Source organism: Marmota marmota, unplaced genomic scaffold (assembly GCF_001458135.2).
Source record: "Marmota marmota marmota unplaced genomic scaffold, marMar, whole genome shotgun sequence".
Taxonomy (NCBI): Eukaryota; Metazoa; Chordata; class Mammalia; order Rodentia; family Sciuridae; genus Marmota; species Marmota marmota.
In genome coordinates this window covers 217,092-237,741 of record NW_026000101.1, presented here as the reverse complement: position 1 = coordinate 237,741, position 20,650 = coordinate 217,092, and the positions used below count along the sequence as shown (strand labels likewise).

The window sequence follows — 20,650 nt, the reverse complement described above, 5'->3', positions numbered from 1 at the left end:
CAACCGCAGGGGCGGCTCAGCTCCAGCCCATGTTTTTGGGTGGGGGGGGAGGGGGGAGCGTGGTAAAGAAGGCTCAAGTTGCCAACTTCCTAACACTTCCTCATTTTTAATAGCCAGAAATACAGATTTTTATGTGAACCCTGCTGTCTTTTTAAATGCTGGCCACTGATAACAACAACAACAACAACAACAAAAACCAACATTATGAAGGGAAAGAAAGGAAAGGAGAGGATGCTCTGGGGTGTATCTGGCCAGGGGGCCACTGGCCACCAGGCTGAGACATCTGATGAAGACCCAAGGTGACATGTCACATTATTAGCCACTATGCAGCCACCTGGCAACTGTCCCTCTGGTATGACTTCCGGGTTCACCCTTAGCTCCTGGTATTCTCACTAGTAGACCTGGGGTGGGGGCAGGGTCGGTTTTCAGATGAAGGAACTGAAACCCAGGAGAGTGTCACGGGCTTTGTCTGACAGCAGATGAAGAGCTGGTCCTGCGTCTCAGCTGTCCACGGGGAAACTAAGGCCGGGGGACAGGGGTTTGCCCAGAGCCATGGCCTGAAAATAAAAGGGACCCTGGTGCGGGGAGGCCCGTCCCGGCTCCAGCTCCGAGAGGGGACAGCGGCCGGGGCCGGGGCCGTCCTGACTGGGAAACCGCGCAGGGTCCCCGCGCCCCATGTGCGCGAGCGCAGAGGCCAGACCCTGCCGAGTTCGTGGCGCTCTCCCCAATCCGGGAACTGGCGATCCACTTGGTCTCGTCCACCGTCGTGCGGGCGTGCGGCAGCCTCCCGACGTCCTTCACGGTCAAGATGAGGTGCCGAGAGGACTTGAGCAGCTTGACCGCCTCGTCGTGCAGGATGGTGAGGAAGCTCCGCCCGTTGGCCTCCAGGATCTGGTCCCCAACCTGTCAAGACCCGCACACAACAGTCACCTGGGCTGTTTGCAGGACAGTGATTCAGGCTGGGGGCTTCACAGCTCTATCCCAATTCTCTGGCCAGCCTGCCGAGGAGGTGGTGGAGGCAAGATCAGAGAGGTGTGTGCATGCCTGAGGGTCACACAGCAAGGAAGGGCAAAGCTGGCTTCCAATTCCAAGCCTGAGCCCAGAATCTTGTTAGGAGAGCGGGCACCTGCCCAACCCAGCAAGGCTTTGAGGGGCAGATCTGCAGCCCCAAAGTCTCCTTTTGTGGAAATAAGTCATCTTCAGGCTGAGACAGGGGTGGGGTGGGGTGTGAATCTCATGGTGGGTTAAGGCAAGAGGGGTGAAGGCAGACAGCAGTATTTTCCTTACACGTTTATAACTGTTGAGCCAACTAGGCCTTCCCTGAAAAAATATGTGTGTGTGTGTGTGTGTGTGTGTAGAACAACGAGCCAGCAGTTTCATTTTGTGATGTGGAATAAACCACATTTTTAACGAAAGCATTTAAAAAATAAAGGCAGAAAACCTAACCTTCTGATAAAAACTGTGTGACAAAAACAGAAGAGGCTGGTGTGTGGGGGAAGGGGCTGCCCGGGGTCCCTATACCCTGGCCCAGGGCACCCAGACGCTGATCATGGCTGGTGCCCCCGCCTGTTGGCAGCACATGGTTGACTCCTGGTGTTGCACCAGCATTTTTTAAAGTAAGATCTGGATGAGGGCAGCCAAGCAGCCCCAGAGGAGCGGAGATGTAGGACGAGGCTAGAACCGGCTCCCTGGGCCCACTTCCCAGGGCTGGTCTGCAGTGCACGGACAGTACTGCTCCCCTCCTGTGCCACACGCCGTGCTGGGATGCCACCTGCTCCTGCCGATGCTGCTCACAGGTCGAAAGCAGACCCAGTTTGTGCCATAATTGAGTCCGCATCAGCGTCTCTGCTCTGGATTCGCGGGGCTCCCGCACAGCGGGATTCAATGAAAAGTCATCGAATGAATAAAAGTGATCCTGGTCTTGGAAATCAGGAAGGGGTCCTGTGGCCCTGGTGTGGGAGATTAAACACCCGAGAAAAGTGGAGGCAACACAGAAAGCAAGTTTTATTTAAGAGAGAGACAGAGATAGAGATAGAGATAGAGATAGAGATAGAGAGAAGGGGGCCCAGAGCTGGGTGCCCGAGGGCGTGGGTGTGTCCTGCTCCTTTATAGACTCCCAGAATCCCCCTTTAAGCCCCCACTCCCTTTCTTCTCGTTAGCAACCCAGTGATAACCAGCCCTCATCTCTCTATGCTGACCGCCAGGCCTTCTGCCCCTGCCTCTGTTTGTTAGGAATGTGACATTTCCTGTCCCCTCTGGCCAGGCAGGAAGGCAGGCAGATGGCTTTTATGTAGGGAGCCAGTACAGGGGGCTCATCTTAGAGAATCACTCTCTCAACCTCGAGTTCTCACCATCCTCAGCTGTCTGTCCCCCTATAAAAGGACCCTCCTTCCCATCCGTTCCTAGGTCCAGACCATCCCTGCCCCAGTCCAGCAGGGACAGGCACATTCTCCGCCATGTCTGTCCCTTTCCATGACTCTCCTTACTTAGGATCCCCAGCACCCTTCGGAATAGCTTCCTACTCTTGATTCACTAGAGAGACACAGGCCCAGGGAGCTTCTAGCCTTACCCACAAAGCGGGGGACCAGAAGCCTTTCTGATTTCGGAGGTTTCCGGACTTTGAGATAGTTGCACAGACTTTACTGGTTGAGAACCTGCGAAGTCTGAAGTGCTCTGAGATCGGAGACCTTTGGGGCATCATTCAGGGTCTGTGGGGTTTCAGAGGACTTCAGAGAGTCCAAGGGCACTCAACCCGCTGCTAGTGAAGAGGAGGGGCGGATGCAGGCCAGGTCGGGTGGCCCCAAGGCCTCTGCTTCTTGCTACTGAGCCTCCGCCAGGCGCTGGCTGGTCTGAAACCCACCGTCCCGCCACCCCTCCCCACCCAGCCTGCCGCAGCCACAACTGAAACCCTGACCACAGCTCTGCCCTCTGAGCAGCTCCTTTAGCAAATCCACCCTGTTGGTCCCCTCTCCTGGGTCCCCCTGCCACCTGCTGACCCCTAGGTTCCCGAGGTGGTCCCCTCCTCACGTGCATTTACATCTAAACTGGCCACAGACAACAGGGCCAGATGGATTCCATCGACTTCTTGCTTTTGTGACATCCCTCCCACTTAAAAATGTCCCACGACCTCTCACATCCAGGACACAGCAGAGTGCTACGGTCACGGGTGTTACGCCCACGACCTGGGTTCCCTTCTGGGCTCTGCTACTCTCAGGCCGTGTGACTGCTGTGTCCCCAGGGGCTTTGGCACTTCATTTGCCTCAGGGGTGAAGATGGGGTCCCTGTCCAAGAGCAGCCTTCACCAGCGTCACCAGCGCTCAACTTTCCATGACAGAAGCCACAGCCCGGCCCCCAAGTCTACAGCTCTTCCTCCCCTCCATCTCCCGGGAGCTTAGGCAGCCCCAGGACTGCTTGGGAAGAGCTTCAGAGAACCCAGAGGAGAACCAGAGCTTGGCCCCGGCGCCCGCTAAGGGCTTTTGCACCAAGGTGTGGACCCGCCAGCCCAGCCTTGCCCGCTCCTGGCGTCCCTCCCCATCGTCCTCCTCTGAAGCTCAGAGCGAAGCTATGGCCAAGGTCAGCTTCCCCAGGGACGCGGCCTGCCTGGGATGGAGGGGAAGCTCACTTCCAGCTGGGCCTCTCAGGCCTCTCCTACCCAATCCACGAGGCTGCCCCCGGGGGGCAGCTCCACCTCTGGTCTCCGCAGCCCTGGGTGGCTGCCACCCGCTGCTCAGAGCCCCAGCCACGGGGGCATTTCTCACCCGCCCAAGTGCTTTGTTTTCCTAAGTATCTCCCTCAATAGCTTTGGCTTTTGTTGAGCTGAGGGAATCAATTTTAATCTTCCTTTAATACATTTTTATTTCATCCCAGCAGCTTAATTAAAGGAAACTCATGTCTGAGAGGCCAGATATATGGGAGCATCCTGTGAGCCAGGCCGGGAGGAGGGGAGGGAGGGGACAACTCAGTGCCACCAGCATCTAGGAGGCCGGGGGAAGGTTGCAGAAAAATACAGGCTGCCCAGTTAAACCTGCGTTTCAGATAAACAGCAAACACTTTAACATTCGTGTGTCCCGACCATTGCATGGGACAGACACGCAGTAAAACAAGTGCTCATCGTTTGTCTGAAACTCAAATTTCCATGTTCACCTTATTCACTTTTTACCTAAGTTGGGCAGTTCTGGGGTAAGGGTGTCGTCATAGAACCAGAGGCTCCTGATGGCGGGTGGGGAGGGGTGGCACCTGCCATTTCTGCAGCCTAAGCCCCCGTGAGTCACCGGCAACCCCCAGCTCAGCTGCACGCTGTGCGCTGCTGTCGGTGAGATCTCCTCTCCGTGGTGCTAGTCACGCTCTTCACGCCTGTCAAGTAAGTCTGTCCCCGCAGGACAGGGCGAATGCTGTGCGGGCCTCTGTGCCACCATCTGGGGACAGCCCTGAACCGAGAGTGGATGGCCATCTGCCCTGCTGGGGACACCTGAGCCCACTCCCTGTCTCCTCCCAGCCCCTGCTGTCTCGTCTCCCCCAGGCCCAGGTGGGTCTGGTTTGGGTGCTCCCCACGCCCTCCCCAGCACCCGATGCAGTGTCTGGTGGCCACAAAGCCTTCCCAGCAGAATGGGTACATCCCTGCTGCTCACAGCGGCCCATGGGTCCAGCAGGGCGTGGAGATCTGCCCCTAGTTTTGAAATCTGGCCACTGTGACATCGTAGCCAAGTGGTGCCCCACAGCCCTCATGTAGACCGGAGTCTCACTGTTCTCCTCTGAGGTGGTGTGACAGGCCATCGCTTCCCAGGGAGCTGTGAGAAGCCACGGGAGCCCCCAGCACAGGGCTCGAGACACGGGGACTCACCATGGCTCTTCATTCACATCCCATCCAGAGGAGAAGGGTTCAGAGATGTCCAGTGGCTTGTTTAAGGTCACACAGCAACTGAATAAATGAGCCAGCCCGGGAGCCCACCCTCCCTGCTCTCTTCCTCGCACCCGTGCCACCTCTCTCCAGCCCAGCGCAGGCGACAGGAGGTGTTCAGAGACTGGTGAAGGGTGGGTTCCCGATCCATTTGCTTCCTCTTTCCTTTGGGTGGTGCCACGTGAAGTTGGGGTCTTTCTCTTTCCCAGAGAAAACCCAAGAGCTCTTTGTTCCCTGAAAGGAGAACTTTCCTTACCCCCCAAGCCAACTAGGGAGAGGAGACGTGGATACACCAGGTGGAGGATGAAGAGGTGCAGATGCACCTGCTGGGGCCATCCTAGGGGTCTCCTGCAGATGGGGGTCGAGGCCCAAAAAGGACGGGGACACGTGGAGGGGACCTCAAGGCCGGGCCCCGGGGCTGACCAGTGAGCACTCGCACCCCCACCCCAGGACTCTTGGGGACAGGACGCGCTGCAGCGAGGACAGACAGGTGCCCGGTGCCATCGCGGGTCTGCCACTGCTCAGCTCGCTGCGGGCGCTACGGGGAGAGCAGAGGAGGATGAACGAATAACGGTGGCTCTCTCTTATTTGTCACCATGGATGTCCTATTTATCTCCGTGACGCAGGAGAGGAGGCTGACCACGGAGCGCCCTTCATCTCACAGCAGAGCCAAGAGCCCTTTGTCACCCACAGCCGCGGGCGACAGGCTGGTGTTCCGAAGCTGAGGGGCCAACGGCCCTGGACCTGGCCGTCCACCAGGAGCCTGGGGATTCATATCGCTAGGTCAGCGGCAGTGGCGAGTGCCCAGCCAGTCTCCAGGAGGCCCCAGGAAGATGAGTTTTGATTCTAAAACCTCTTCCCTCAAAATGGGAACGAGACTACCCCCTGTGCAGACTGCAGGAGAGGCCCGGCAAGAGCCCACACCCAGGAGTCTGGGTCTACATCTAGACCTTGCTACTTATTTGCTGTAGGACCTTGGGGCATTTACTTAACTTCTCTGTGCCTCAGTTACCTCCTCTGGAAAATGGAGATCATATTAGGACCTACTCACAGGTGAATTAATACTCTTACTGTATCCCAGCACCTAAATTGGAACATAGTAGATGCTCAACAAATATCTGCTGAATGGACACATATAAAGCACATTAAAGAGGACCCAAGCTGGACGCGGTGGCTCATGCTTGGGAGGCCAAGGCAAGAGACCGCAAAGCCAGCCTCAGCAACTTATAGAGGCCCTGCCTCAAAAAGAAAAAGGGCTAGGGTTACAACATGCAACAGGTGCTCAATAAATGTTAACTGCATTTTGAGAAAAGCATGCTTTCCCAGAAGCTGCCCACTGACCACTCACCAACCAAACCTGCCATCCCACCTCCTTGGGTCTCAAGGCCACACCCACCTCCCCTCCTTCCAGCTTCAGCTGACCCCCACTTGGACCACACCGTGAAGTACAGATTCTGTCACCCCATCTTGCAGATGAGGAGGCTGAAGCCAAGAGGGGAGGTGACGAGACCTGGGAGGTGGCCTATGTTCTACCAGCCGGCAAAGTCCCTGCTCAAACAGATACCAAAGGCCCCTTTAAGAAAAGCCAACTGCTCTTCTGGTACCTCTTAGCCTGCTTGGCCCTGGGCTTTGGGCCATGCACACAGTAGGTGCTCTATTCATGGGTGGTGATGGGAACTGAAAACAGACTAGCAAGAAGAAACCGTGGACCGTGGATGGCAGCAGCTCTGAGCGCCCCCTGCACCCCGAGGCTGCTGGAGAGAGGTCTGCCCACACCACCAGATCCACCAGGTGCTGAGCCGGGCCGGGACCCTTCCTCGTGGGACGCTGGCTGAGCCAGCCACACCGGGAGGGCGCCTGTCCCTGGCCTCCTTCCCCGCTGTGCCGAGGCTGTAGTGAAACGGACTCCGTGGCTCCAGCCAAGGACCCGGCATCACTTCAATGAAAATTAAAATTCTATTAAAGAGTTTTTTTTTTTTAATTATGAATCTTTAATGGTTTTCCTTGTCAGGTATAAAAGTTTAATGGGTTTTTTTTCCCCTTTCGGTACAAGTGAATAATGCAGTTTTAATGAGACAACATTGGTTTTTCCCAACAGTTCAGAAGTCAGTAAACCTTGCCCGTGTTTAAATAAATAAAAACAAGAAGATCAAGACGCATGTTGAGAGGGTTCCTGAGCAAGCTCCGGGCCAGCACTGGGCCGGGGGACTTCTGAGTGGCCCTCGGAGGCTCAGCGCTCTCCCGAGGCAGAATCTGGCCAGAAATACCAAGGTCAGCCGGCAGAGCCCCGCTTGTCCACCTCCAGTACAGGGCCCTGCGCTTTCTAGCTCCTTCTCTGACGCGGTAGATGGCTGTCAGCCCTTCCTGACTTGGGCACCCTCCTCAAAGGCCTGCTCTAACCCCTCAGGTGGTCAGTGGGAAAGGGCTTGCCCAAGGTTGGACCAGAGTCAAGTTCACAGCCAGACGGGTGAGAGGTTGTTCTGAGTTCTCCTACAGGGAAATCTAGGTCCCACAGTAAACACCAAGAAGTCACAGGGTCAAACCCAGGACAAATAAGAACCTGCGACCCGAGCACCTCACTGGGACCAGCCACCTGGTAAAATTCAGTTCTAAACCTAGCACCCAACCGGGCACGCAAGGCGTCCTGTTTTAATAGATGAGCACAGTGAGACTCAGAGAGGTGAAGTCACTTGCCCAGGGACACCCAGCACACAAGTAGCAAAGCAGGATGAACCCAGCCTGGCTGCTCTTCTGAGCCCCAGACTTGCACCTGCCACCCAACACGTCAACTCAGATGACTGAGGGCACCCCAGGCCAGCACTGTCCGAAGAACTTTCTGAAATACAATGGAAATGTTCTCTACCTGCACTGTCCCAGAGAGTAGCCACTGAGATTGAAACTTAAATTAATAACTAAATGTCACCAACTTCCGCCGTCACACTAGCTCCGTTTTGATGGCCAGAGGTGAACAACTGCTGCCTGTGGTGGAGCCCCTGACCTTCCCCTTCTGCCTGCCCAGGCCTCCTCCAGGGCCCCCCATTCTGGGGCTCAAGCCCAAACCTTCGAAGCCCCTGGGTCCACCCTCAGGCCACTTGCCTTCCACAAGGGCCCTGGCCCCGCCCTCTCCGTTAGCTCACTCTGGCCTCGGCCACCCTCACTTGCTGGGCCAGCCACCACCTCGGAGGCTTCCTCTCTCCCCACCCACTTAACATCTGCCTCCTGTGGCCGAGGGATTGAGTTAAAGCTCCTCCCCCACTGGCTTGGGGCCTGGGCTCCCTGTGCCATCTCCAGCCACTGCTCAGCTCACTGACCACAGTGCCATCCCACCAGGAGGCCTTTGCAGATGCTGTTCCTCTCCTCAAACACTTTTCCCTCTATTTTTCACCTGGGTAATGTCCACTCAACCTTCAGCTCCTGGCTCTAAGGACACCTCCTCCAAGGCAGGTGTCACTGATGCCCCTCGGGTACCTGTCTCTTTGAGACCATGCTGGAATGTAAGGGCTGAGCTGCTGCATCCCCACTGAATGGTGCACAGAAGCACCGGACAAATACCTGGGTCCCCAAACAGATGAACAGACCGTTCAGTGAACAGAGCAGCAGGGACAGGGAAGCAGGCCATCCCTGTGGACAGGCAGGACGGTCCAGGCTCTGTGGAGGTGCGGCCTGGGAGGTCAGCCCACAGAACGCAGCTGGGAAAGGGCATCGGATTTTTCCTGCAGTCAGAGCAGAGGAAGGGAAGGGAAGCCCTATTTGCCACGTGCACAGAGTGACAAGGCCCTGGGGAGTAGCGAGCGGTGGCATCAACTGTGTGCAGAGACTTTCAACACCCCAGAGCACTCCAAGACGACTCAACAAAGGGGGAAACGCCCCTGTGGTTGGAAGGGGCTCCGCATCGCCCAGAAGCCAGTTCTCTGAGCTCCTCTATAAATCCAACCTGGTGAGTTAAACAAGAGGAACAGCAGGAGCTGCTCTCAGATACGGCAATACAAATGTTTGTCCAAAAAAAACAAAAAAACCCAACGTGCATGGAGCCAGCTAGACTGCACCTCGTTAAGGAGCAGGAGGTACTGGATACAAGAATCTGTGACCAAGTTCAGAATAACAGACGCCTTCGAAGGTCCCCGCACACAGAGGATCGTGTCAGGAGACACAGCGTTTAGGGCCCTGATCTGATCGCCACACACTGTGTGCATACGTTGGACCGTCAGGCCTGCCGTGCCCCATAAGGATGTACTAATATCACGTCTCAGTGTAAAAGGGCACAAGGAAAAGAGGCTCATCGCTAAGGAAGAAGCCCAGGCTGAAGAGCCAGCTCAGCCTGTGGGGCCAGCTCTGTGACATTCAGGATGGAAACAGCATAAAGATCAGCGGTTGCCTGGGGCTGGGGCTGGGGGTGGGGATATGTAGGACGAGGGGAATTTAGGGAGGTGAAACTGGGCAACGATGCTGAGATGCTGGGTCGGTGGCAGGCACCTGCACGTGCGTTTATCAAACACAGAACTGGAGCCTGGCTGTGATCCAGCAGCTCTGGCAGTGGAGGCAGGAGGACTGCAAGTTCAAGATCAGCAGCTTAGCTGCTGTGTCTCCTGACACGATCCTCTGTGTGCGGGGACCTTCGAAGGCGTCTGTTATTCTGTACTTGGTCACAGATTCTTGTATCCAGTACCTCTTGCTCCTTAACGAGGTGCAGTCTAGCTGGCTCCATGCAGCCGCTCAGTGAGACCCTCTCTCTACTCTTTTTTATTTTTTGTGGTGCTGGGATTGAACCCAGGGCCTTGTGCATGGGAGGCAAGCACTCTACCAACTGAGCTCTAGCCCCAGCCCCTGGTACCCTGTCTCTAAATAAAGAACAAAAGGGCTGGGGATGAGGCTCAGTGGTTAAGCACCCCTGGGTTCAGTCCCTGGTACCAATCCCCACAGAACTGTGAACCCCAGTGTAAACCACAGCTGGGGGTTAATAATGCTATCCACACTGGTCGGTGTCGGTGACCAACGTAGCCCTCCTACTCCGCTGACACGGGAGGTTACCAGCAGGGGCGACTCTGTGACTCTGTGTAGGAAGAGTGGGGGGAGCCAAGCAAGATGGGGACTCCAGTTCCGTCTGCTCAACTTTTCTGTAAACCGAAAACTGCTCTGAAAATACATCTATTTTTTTTTAAATAATAATGCTATTTTTTAGAAATAACTTTAAAATAAAAATATAAAAAATTAAATATTATTATTTGTGAATAAGAGTGATTTTTTGGATCTAAACATCTGCATGAAGGTCTCTGAAGACCCCAGGAGGGAGGAGTCACAGCAGGAGCGCACGGGGCCTGAAGCCACTCCCTGCACCCCACCCAGCAGCTCTGACCATGAGCCACACAGTGGTACAGACTGGAGTCAGGCCCAAGGACACAGGGAAGTGTGGCATGTGCCAAACCTCGTGGCAAAGACAGGCTTTTTAGTATGCAGGGCTGGGGCCACCACGGAGTCACTTACAGAAAGAAAACATCTCCCGCCTCCGAGAGAATCAACCCCAATCAGAGCCGGCTCTGAAAGTGCTCCCGATGTTACGGGGAAAGTGGATCCATCCCTCCATTCCCTGGGTACCGAGGCAGGGTTTTCAGCTAGTGCTCAGGTTCAAAGAAAGAGCGAGGTTCATCGCGATACAAGGAAAATTTGTATTGAAAAAACTGACCACCATGCAACGGACCCATGTGCACCCCACTGCTACCCTAACCCTAATGAGACTGTGGTTGGAGACAGGGCCTCTGGGAGGTGATAAATGTCACCAAGGCCACCAGGGTGGGGCCCTGACCCAAGAGGGCAGGTGCCTTGTAAGAGGAAGAGACACCAGAGTTCCCTCTCAGCCCCTGGGGACACAGTGAAAAGGCTGCTCCGGCCTCTGGCCTCCAGCCTGGGGAACCAGGATGTCTATCATCCAAGCCGCCCTGAGGTGGTCTGAGAGCCTGTGCTGACGGGCACCGCAAAGAACATGTGCCGTGGATACCACAGACGGAGGCTCCTCGGCCTTCATCTATGAGGGATTCTTCAATATTATGGAGAATAAATCGAAAACACTGATAGAGAGAAGATAGGGAAAGACATGAACAAGTTACACACACAAAAAAAAAAAGACAAAAAATGATCCTTAAACATATGAAAAGATGTTCAAGTTGACTTATGGTATAAGAATTGCAAAATAAAGCTACAAGAAGATACCACTTCTCACCTTTCAGATTGGAAAAAAATTTAAACTTGAACGTACTCATCAGCCATAAGGAAACACCAGGCTCAGACATGCGGAGGGGGGGGATTCGGGGTGGAACAACACTTATGGAATCCATTTTCTTGACATGTACCATGAAGATATACTTCCAAAAGCAAGAAAATGCATAAACACATGGTTATTCATTGCAGCATTGCTTTTTTTTAATGTTTATTTTTTAGTTGTATGTTGAGAGCCACAGCCGAAGGGGCCCCAGCAAACTTCCAGCTGCCAGCAAACTTCCAGCTGCCGGCTGATGATTGGCTCACAGCGGCCCCAGCAACATCTAGCTGATTGGCTCCTCTGCGGTGATGCTCATTGGGCTGTTTCCCTGCCCTTTCAGACCACGGAGCTGCTCACTGGGGGACTTTTTTGGCTCCGCCCACGTGACCCAGCCAATCCGCCTCAAGAGCAGGAGGATTGTGGGAGGTGGAAAGAAGCTTGTGGGGGGAGAGAGAGGCTTGTGGAAAGCCAGTGGTGGCAGTTGAGGCTCTGAGGGTTTTTCCTGAGAGGCTGTTTTGTTTGGCGTGTGTGGTTCTAAAAATAAAGTTAGTTTCTTTTGACAAGTGGCTCCTGATTGTGCCCAGCCAGACTGTGGCAGTTGTACACAATACCTTTACTTTGTTCATTTATTTTTATGTGGTGCTGAGGATTGAACCTAGGGCCTCACACGTGCTAGGCGAACGCTCTAACGCTGAGCCACAACCCCGGCCCCACAGCATTGCTTTTAATTGCAAAATTTTGAAAATAACCTAAATGTCCATACAGATAATGGTTACATAAAATATGGTAGAACCACACAGTGGAGTACTATACAGCTGTGAGAAAGAATGGCAAAGATCTGTGTGTATTGACATAATGTGATTGCCAAGATAGTACGTTGAACAATTATATCCAAAAAGTACCTATAGCATGCTTCTTTTTATATAAGAACTAAGGAAAAGTATAGCTGAAACTGCTTATTTTTGCAAAAAGAAGCCAGAGAGAAAACCCAGAAACTCATTTCTTTGGTGGCCTGTACTGAGCAGGGGAGAGTGGGCGGGAAGGGAAGCCCCAGCCCTCTGAGAGTTGTCTTATGTCTGGTTTTTTTGAGTTGCTCAGAAAGTAAGATTAATCAATAAAGCCGAGGGGAAGCCCTATTGAATTCCAGCAGAAATAAGTGACCTGGTTTCAGATAAATCACACGACGACAATAAAGGGGAAGTGAAATAACGCATATGACTCTTGGAGCGCTCTGGTGGGGACCAAATGCCAGCAAACCTCCCCCAGCAGGCTTTCTTTCACAGCAGCATGCACGTGGCAACCCAGAACGGCTTGTGCGTCTTGTCAAATTGAGCCCATGAGTGACTGTGTTGAGTGGGGATCTTGACCTCTCGCTGTCAAAGAAATGGGAGGAGGCGGGAAGGAGGCCGGGCTTACACTTGGGGAGGAGGCCTTGGGTGAATGAGCTTTACACAGACATGGAACTGCCTGCACTTCATGTGTGTGTTCACGTGCACGCGCGTGTGTTCATGTGCACACGCGTGGTACAGGATGAGGTTACGAGCATGAGACATGCAGGCGGGTTGGCAGACACGCCCCTCCCAGCCTGGTCCACTCAGAGGCCTGCAAGTCGTGACGCCCCAGCAGCAGGGAGCCCACTGAGCCTGCACATCCTGACTTCTCTGGGAGCATCAAAATCAACAGTGGTGACGATGAATCATAACAAATAAAGCAAGGGTGCCTGAGCACGTGTTGACACTAAATGGACAGCCAGGGGACAAGCTCCTCCGTGGGAAATGCTGACCGAGTTCTCACATTTTCTGAATCAGGGAAATCTAGTAGGTAAAGACGGACAAGGAACACGTTATTCAGAGCCTCAAAATATCTCCGACAAATTAGATACTAATTACAGAACGGAAAACAATGATTCCAGAGCCCAGAAACCTGGCCGGCATTATTTACCCCAGCCATCAAGGTCACCCTCCCTCATAACTGATGCGAGGGGACCCAGCAAAGACCTGGCACCGTGGCTGGGGTGTTCCTGCCAAAACACAGACCCTGCCCCCACCCCGTCCCAGGAAATGTCAGACCACCCAGAGGGAGGGACATTTGACAACAGAAGGAGCCAGCATTCTCCACAGGTGTCAGTGTCCCAGACAGTGAAGAAAGGCTGGGCAAGTGCTCCAAATTAAATGACACTCAGCGGTCACTGGAGCCAACCGCAGGCGTGATCCTGGATTTGCTCCTGGGCCAGAAGAAGAGCTTCTGTTAAAGGACGGCACTGGGACAAGTGACAAGACCCAGACGAGGTCTGTGCGCCAGGCAGATGGTGGCACTGCAGCTGAATTCCCTGATTTGATGGCTGTGGTGTGATCATGTTAACCAGAGTCCCTGTTCTTGGGGCAAAAAGGGTACAGAAGTATTCAGGATCAAAGGTCACGAGATATACAACTTCAATGCAGGGGGGAGGGGAGAGTGATGACAAAATGGGAAGGGTGATAAGGCCCGCGTGCCCCTCTCTAAACAGCGGTGAACCAGGTGGAGGCACACAGAGATTCTCGGCAGCTCCGTAGCAGCGCTTTGGAAGACAGATTCCTTCAAAGAAAAGCACTTGAAGCAAATCCTCCCAGGCTGAGTTGGGCAGCAGCAGGGCACTGAAGACATGAGTGGATTTCATTTCTATACTTCGTGGTCAGTAAAAAGGATGATGTAAACCTGCCCTTCCAAATAGGCTAGCCTCCTCCAGCTGTCACCAGGAAGCCAGCAATGCCATTGACACCAATACCAGATGGTGGAGACCGTTAGTTAAGACCCAGGGTCGGAGCCAAAACAGTACAGCATACACCGTATGAGTAACTGATAGCTGCTGTAACAAATTACCACCGACTTAGTGGCTTAAAGCAACACAACTTATTTTCTCATAGATCTAAAGGTCAGAAGAAGTCTGATATAGATTCCATTAGGCTAGAATCAAGATGTCAGAATGGCTGGGTTCCTTTCTGGACAGTCTTGGGGACAATCCATTTCCTTGCCTTTTCTGGGCTTTTAGAGATGGCCCACATTCCTAGGCTGGTGACCCCTTCCTCCCTCTCCAGAGCTGGCGTCATCTAGCCAAGTCTTTCTCACATGGCTGGATCTTGAGTTCTTCCTCAATCCCAGCTCCACTTGAAAGAGCCCTTGGGATTATACTGGATCTACCAGGTTAATCCAGGATCACCTCCCCAGCCCCAGGCAGCCGAGCTGCAACCTAATTCTACCTCTGTGACATTACCAAACGTATTCCCAGGTCCTGGAGATGGGGGTATAGATAATTTGGGGATCTGTTATTTTGCCTCCCACATCTGAGGTGCCAAAGCCTGGTAGACACTCATGGTTAGCCAAGGAGAGCTGAATACAGAAGGCTTCCACGGCCCCACCTGGGTGAGGGAGGGGTTCAATCCCTGCCAAGGTTGCTGGAGCACCCCTTGGTGACAACTTGCTTAGGGACATTGGACAAAATGACGTAAAAAACATTTGCAATGTTACTTCTAGAAATTAACCCCAAGCAAATAATCATGCATAAGCAAAAGAGGTTTTTATGCATAAGCAGAAAGAGTTTGAACCCCCTCCTAAACATGGAGGAATTAGAGAATAGTCACATACGGTATCGCATATCCATACAGCGATGGCTGTAATTATTACATTCAAAACATTGTTATTGAACATGTAAGGACATAAAATGATTTCTTCTAATCAAACTTTTAAAAACTATAAAATCAACATCAGTCATAGTACAAGTACTCAAGTGGTAAAAATTAGTGCGGATTGACTGTAAAAAGCTCCCCCAACCCCAACAACACCCCCATCCTTAAAAACACACCTCAGGTCCAGGTTTCTGGAGCGCCAGGCCCCTGGGCAGAGGCCATTTCTTGATTTGGGAACTATCTTCAGATGCACTATGCACACCTCCCCTTTCCAAACAGCAAAGGTGGAATTACATAACAACGCTCCGTGCCCTGCAAGTCTTTCTGACATGGAAGGATCTAGATGCTGCACTGTCTTGGAGAGCAGAGGAAAGAAAATAGTTTAATCCCAGTTTTGCTAAAATATGTTTATCCTTCCTCTCCACCTAAGCACAACACGTTGGAAAGACATACACTAAAACCGCTGCACTATTTCCCTGAGTGTGGGATTCCTACGTGGTCTGCACTGGACACAGTATGTTTATGAACTTGGACTTTGGATGCATGTCAACCTTTCCTATCTGATGTGTCTTCAACTATACAGAAAGGACTGGGAGGAAACATGCCCAACCATTCACGGGAGTTGCCCCTGACTGATAAATTCCAGGCAATTTTAATTGCAGGCTTTTTTCATTTTCTGCTGTCTCCAAATTGCATACAAAGACCAGACTGTCAAGACAAAAAGAAAAAAAAATCCTAAAAAGAAGTGCAAAACTGGATGTGGTGGTGCACACCTGTAATCCCAGTGGCTCAGGAGGCTGAGGCAGGAGGACTCAAGTTTGAGGCCAGTCTCAGCAACTCAGTGAGGCCCTAAACAACTCAGTAAGATCCCGTCTGTAAATAAAAAATACAAAGGGCTAGAGATGTGGCTCAGTGGTTAAGTGCCCCTGGGTTCAATCCCTGGTACCAAAAAATAAAGTAAAATAAAATAAAAAGAAGTGTAAAATCCCGGGGAGGCGGGACAGAGCCTAGACTGCCATTCACATCCCTCCATGTTTGGGGGTCCCAGGAAGAGGGGCTAGGCCTGTGGCTGATCTGCCCCCTCACCAGAGAAGAATCTTCCCCAGGTCCAAGTCCTGCCTTGTAGCCACCTGGGAGGAAACATGCCCAACCATTCACGGGAGTTGCCCCTGACTGATAAATTCCAGGCAATTTTAATTGCAGGCTTTTTTCATTTTCTGCTGTCTCCAAATTGCATACAAAGACCAGACTGTCAAGACAAAAAGAAAAAAAAATCCTAAAAAGAAGTGCAAAACTGGATGTGGTGGTGCACACCTGTAATCCCAGTGGCTCAGGAGGCTGAGGCAGGAGGACTCAAGTTTGAGGCCAGTCTCAGCAACTCAGTGAGGCCCTAAACAACTCAGTAAGATCCCGTCTGTAAATAAAAAATACAAAGGGCTAGAGNAGGCTCAGTGGTTAAGCACCCCTGGGTTCAGTCCCTGGTACCAATCCCCACAGAACTGTGAACCCCAGTGTAAACCACAGCTGGGAGGGGGCTTATGATTTCCTCAAAAGGTCCTCTGAGGTTTCTCCCATTTGTTGCTCCTCGGCAAACCTTATTTCAATTAGAAACAGCTAAACGCGTGACTTCCAGGGAATGGCTAGGTCATTACACTCCAGCCACAGGGTGGAATGTTATTTTGTAACCATTACAAACTGTGCTTATGAGAAGTTTTTAATTACTGCGCATGGGGGGGGGGAAATGCAAGCAGAGAGTGGAACGCTGAACATTTGCCACTGTATCCTACCAGTCTCGGGGACAGAGGGAGAAGAACTAGGAAGCCGTAGCAAGATGCTCACAGATGGGAACCACCCAACGCCCTCGGTGAGCCGAGAAGCCAACTGTGGCTCTGCCACACAGCAGAATCATGCTCAGCCATAAAAATGAATTTAATGATATAGATGACATTATGTCAAGGGAAAGAAGCCAGATGAAAAGGCCACAGTCTGATTCACTGAAATGCAATGTCCCACGTGAACCAATCAGCAGAGACAGGCTGAGGGAAGTTTTCAGGGAGTGGTGAGGGTAGGAATGGAGGGGGGTGTTTGGGGGGTCCTTAAGGGGTGCAGGGGTTTTTAGGGGTGTGATAAAGACATTCTGAAATTCGGTAGCAGTGATAACTGCACAACCCTGTGAATTTGCTCAAATGCACTGGTTTGAACAGTGGAACCAGGTGAATTTCAGGGTAGATGGATCATCTCTCAAGACCAACAAGCGGCGAGTGAGTCCTGCTGCCTGGGGGGCGGGATGGCGGCCCTGTTAGGTCTGATGCGTGGAACTTCTTACTTTAGTAGCTGGAAAAAATAAACAGCTTCCTCAAAGGGTTTGGGTCAACACCCCAGTTCTCTTGACACCCCAAACTCTGAAAGTCAGGGCTCCTTGCATCTGCTTTAGAACCAGCTGCTCCCTGACTTTGGAATTAGCAGAAGCAGTCCGGATGCCACCTGCCTCTCTGGGTCACCACCAGCTGCAGGGTCTCCAGAGAGCTGCTGGGGCTGGTGTCCCTGCCTGGCCTGTGCTGTACTGCCCGCCCGGCCCCTCTCAGCATCCCCGGCCCCACCCTGTGTCTGCCCTCCCTTCTGCCCTTGTCACCTATACTTCACGCCACTACCCGGCTCATCTCACAGGGCAGAGGCTGTGGTCTGGGCTCATGCCTGCAAGTCAGGCCAGGAAGGTTCTCAGCAAGTATCCGCTACCTGCATGGCACCCCACAGGGTCCAGCTAGCAGCCACACTGGCCCTCCTCTGTGGGAGTCAAGGTTCCCCCCTGCAAGTCCCCGACACGGGCAGGGTGAGCACTGGTGACTCAAGGACACAGATCAGCCTGCCTGGGTTCATGGCCTGGCTCCACCGCATCCTGTGTGACCTTGGGCAAGTCACTGAACCTCTCTGCATATTAGCCTCAGACCCCTTTTAGGGTCTGCGCCCCTACAGCTGGCTCCCCCCACTTCCTCACCCAGCTATGTGCAACTGAAAAGTCCCAGCGAGGGTTTGAGTGTTTGTAGCTTCCAAAACTCGCCTGGCCATTGGGTTCCCTTTGTAACAGGGTTGAGAAGTGAGGCCTTGGGGTCATGGGGTCAGGGAGGCCCTGCCCTCCCCTCCGCTCCCCTCTCCCATCTCCAGACTGGGAGCCATGGGAGGTCCCCCCGCTTCCTGAGCCTCAGGAATTCCGTCACCGCAGCGCAGACCCCTCCAAGGAGCTGTCCGAGAACCCAGCATCAGCTTCTTCTCTCCTGCCAACATGGTGCTCAGCTCACGGTGGCATTCCCATGACCACCAGAGCCCAGAATGACTCCTCCGCAGTCCCTGGGAAGGAAAGTGGGACACCTGGGCCCATGTCCAGGAGCTGAGGAAGGCGCACCCCTGCATCCCACCCCTGCCTGGCCAAGTGGTCGCCACAGCAGCCCAGGGTTCACGAGCCCCTGGAAACCGCCAGTCCTCGTGCAGTGTGCTGGGCGGAGCCGAGGCCTCCACAAAGCAATGTCCCCGACCTGGCCCCAGGACCTGTGGACGTGGCTACCAGGTAACAGTGACTCGGCTGATGTCAATCCTTTAAGGTCTCATTGAGATGGTCTTGGATAGAGGGGGGGCCTCACTTCAGAGGCTGGGGTCCTCATTAGAGGACAGAGAGGGGATCTGCCACAGAGACACATGGGGAAGGAGGTCGGGTGGAGACCGAGGCAGAGACTGGAGCGGCACTGCCACCACTGAGGTCCCCAGCAGCCATCAAGAGCTGGAAGAGGCAAGGAGGGTCCCATCGAGAGCCTCGGTAGGAAGGTGACCCTGCTGCCACCTTGACACAGAATCGGGCTCCCTGAGCTGAGTGCTTCCCCATTGTGTTAAGCACACGGTTTTGTGGTCCTGTGGCAAGGTGGCTCTGGGACACTCGTGCAGGAGCAAGGGGTCTGCCCTCCTCCCATGACCCTGAGTGACCCCTGACAGCTCTGCTGGGTGGTGCCACCTGCCTTTGGGGGCTGTGGCACCTGTGCCCAGGGAGACTCCCTGAGAGGCCCAGGGGAAGCAGGAGCAGGGCCCCGGCTGACAGGCCACACCGACTTCCAGACACAAGTGACAAGGAACCTCCAAGGACTCCAGCCCTTGCATGCCGAGGCTTCCGGCTGTGGCCGCAGAGACGAGCTACCCTGACTGCCCTGTCCACTCCCTGGCCATGAGCAGGATCCGGGCTGTTTATGAAGCCACGATGACCACAGCTCTTGCTTTGATGATCTGCACTTGACAGGGGGCCTTGGCAACCCCCCCTCTCAAAGCCCTTCCCGTGGCCCATCCCATGGCAAGGGCCAGAAATGCCCACGGGCAGTCATGTCCTTGTGAGTGGGGGGTCAGCCTGACTGCACACCGCAGGGCAGGTCCACCCTCCATACGCGGGCGTCAAACTGGGCATGGCCACCTCTGAAGCCATAGAACCACTGATACCCCTGGGGTCCTTGACCCCACCCTTGCCCTCTGCTGGCCACATGGGAACAACAGATTCCACAGAAGCCTGAAGCCAGCCCCAGCGCAGCCTCCCCGGTGGCTGGAAGGGTTCAGGGGACCCAGGGGTCACGAACACATGCTCTCGACTTTTCCCGCGGCCAGGGCAAATCTCTGGGTCCTGCTCTAAAGGGCCTGCAGGACACAGAGGTCTTTTTGGGGGCGGCCTGCCTGGGAGCCAGGTCCACCTGGGAGGGCTGCAGTCAAGTCCAGGCAGAAGGACCGGGCATCTCGAATGTTTGCCATTTAGTTAACACCCACTGAGCTGAGTCCAGCTATGGCAGAGTCACAGGAAGGACTAGAATGGCCATGGCCCACTGGGAAGGCAACCTGAGTCCCCCAGCAGGTGTCTGCTGTCCCAGGAGGACACCACTGCAGGCTTCTTAGGAGAGTGTTCACCATCAGAGCCTGAGGACTTCGGAGGCCCCCGGGGGCGGGCCAGGCGCACACTCGCGTGCACTCACCCACATGCTGAGGGCTGCCCTCGCTGGGTGCTCACCGTGGCCGGGAGCTCATCCTGCGCCTAGGACAGGTGGCATTATGATGACCACTACATACAGCCTGGGCAGGCACCTCCGCAGTCCCTGGGAGGGGAAGCAAGATGCCGACCTAGGCTTGGGGCTGTGGACCCCTGCCAGGGGGCAAGAGGTGGCCACTGCACCTCAGAGGTGGCCCAAGGACATGGCTCTTCAGAGAAGTCCCTAGAAAGGAGGCCATGCCCAGCTCTCCAAGCACAACCTCAGTAATGACAGGGAAGTTGTCACCCCACCTCTTGGCGAAAGAGCTGGGGGACCCTCTAGTCCCCAAACAGCCAGGGCTGGCAAGGTGCGGCTCGGCCCAGGGTCCCGCAGGCAGGCGAGGGGGATGGAGCTGGCCTGCCCCAGGACTGGCAGGTTGGCCTTGGGTTCCTTCTCTTTTGGAGGGACAACTGAGGTGTCCCCTTCCTTGGTAGGAGACCTGGAAGGTGACCTTGGGCAAATCACTTCCACTTCCTGAGCCTCAAACATGACTAATGACAGTGATAGTGACCTTACAGGATTGTGCTGAAAATTAAAAAAAAAAAAATCACAACCAATATCTAAAAATATATTCTTATCTGCATTGAGTGCTTGCTAGAGACTCTTTGGTTGGTCACACTGACACACTGACCCCTATGACTCCTACTTTACAGATGAGACACTGAGTCCTGGGGAGATAAACGTGACGTAGCCAGGGAGCCCGAGCCTGACTCCAGAGCACATGCGTTTGCTTCACTGCATTTTGAGACGGGATCTCACTAAGTTGCCCAGGCTGGCCTCAAAATTGCAA

At 53.9% G+C, this 20,650-nt stretch overlaps 1 protein-coding gene across 1 annotated transcript in view; it reads right to left on the bottom strand.

The window, feature by feature from the left end:
• Whrn (whirlin) overlaps positions 1 to 20,650 on the bottom strand; it is a gene marked incomplete at its 5' end in the record, with an annotated part of 85,546 nt that overhangs the window by 18,585 nt on the left and 46,311 nt on the right. Inside the window, one exon of the mRNA XM_015492092.2 lies at positions 701 to 903. Within this exon, the coding sequence (XP_015347578.2) occupies positions 701 to 903 (203 nt within the window). The remainder of the gene's footprint in view (positions 1 to 700; positions 904 to 20,650) is intronic.